At 33.9% G+C, this 336-nt stretch overlaps 1 protein-coding gene across 1 annotated transcript in view; it reads right to left on the bottom strand.

The window, feature by feature from the left end:
* Positions 1–336, bottom strand: part of LOC119593470 (transcription factor GAGA-like) — a 10,841-nt gene that overhangs the window by 2,027 nt on the left and 8,478 nt on the right. The window contains exon 3 of the mRNA XM_037942399.1: positions 132–329. Coding sequence (XP_037798327.1) covers positions 132–329 — 198 coding nt within the window. The remainder of the gene's footprint in view (positions 1–131; positions 330–336) is intronic.

Below are 336 nucleotides of genomic sequence, written 5' to 3'. Positions count from 1 at the left end.
TGAGAAATATTCTTAGATGGCACTACTGTTTTCAAGGAACACTTTTTCTGATTTTTATTTTTTCTTTTCTAATTCCACAAGCAACAATTTTATCCAAACTCCCTTAAAAAAATACAGTTATATATACACACCTTGGCTTCTCCCAGATACATATAATTCAAAAGGGCTTCCATATCTTCATGTTTGATATCCTTGATGACAATGACAGGATGCTTGCACTGTGTGGCATCAAATATACTTCCAAAATAGTCACTGCATGATGATAAAACTAGTTTGTGAACTGGATAAAACTTTCCATCGCAGGTAATGGTTGCATCAGAGTAGAAACCCTGAAAA

The sequence above is a fragment of the Penaeus monodon genome, chromosome 32, assembly GCF_015228065.2.
Source record: "Penaeus monodon isolate SGIC_2016 chromosome 32, NSTDA_Pmon_1, whole genome shotgun sequence".
In the NCBI taxonomy this organism is placed as follows: Eukaryota; Metazoa; Arthropoda; class Malacostraca; order Decapoda; family Penaeidae; genus Penaeus; species Penaeus monodon.
This window is presented reverse-complemented; position numbering and strand designations above follow the sequence as displayed.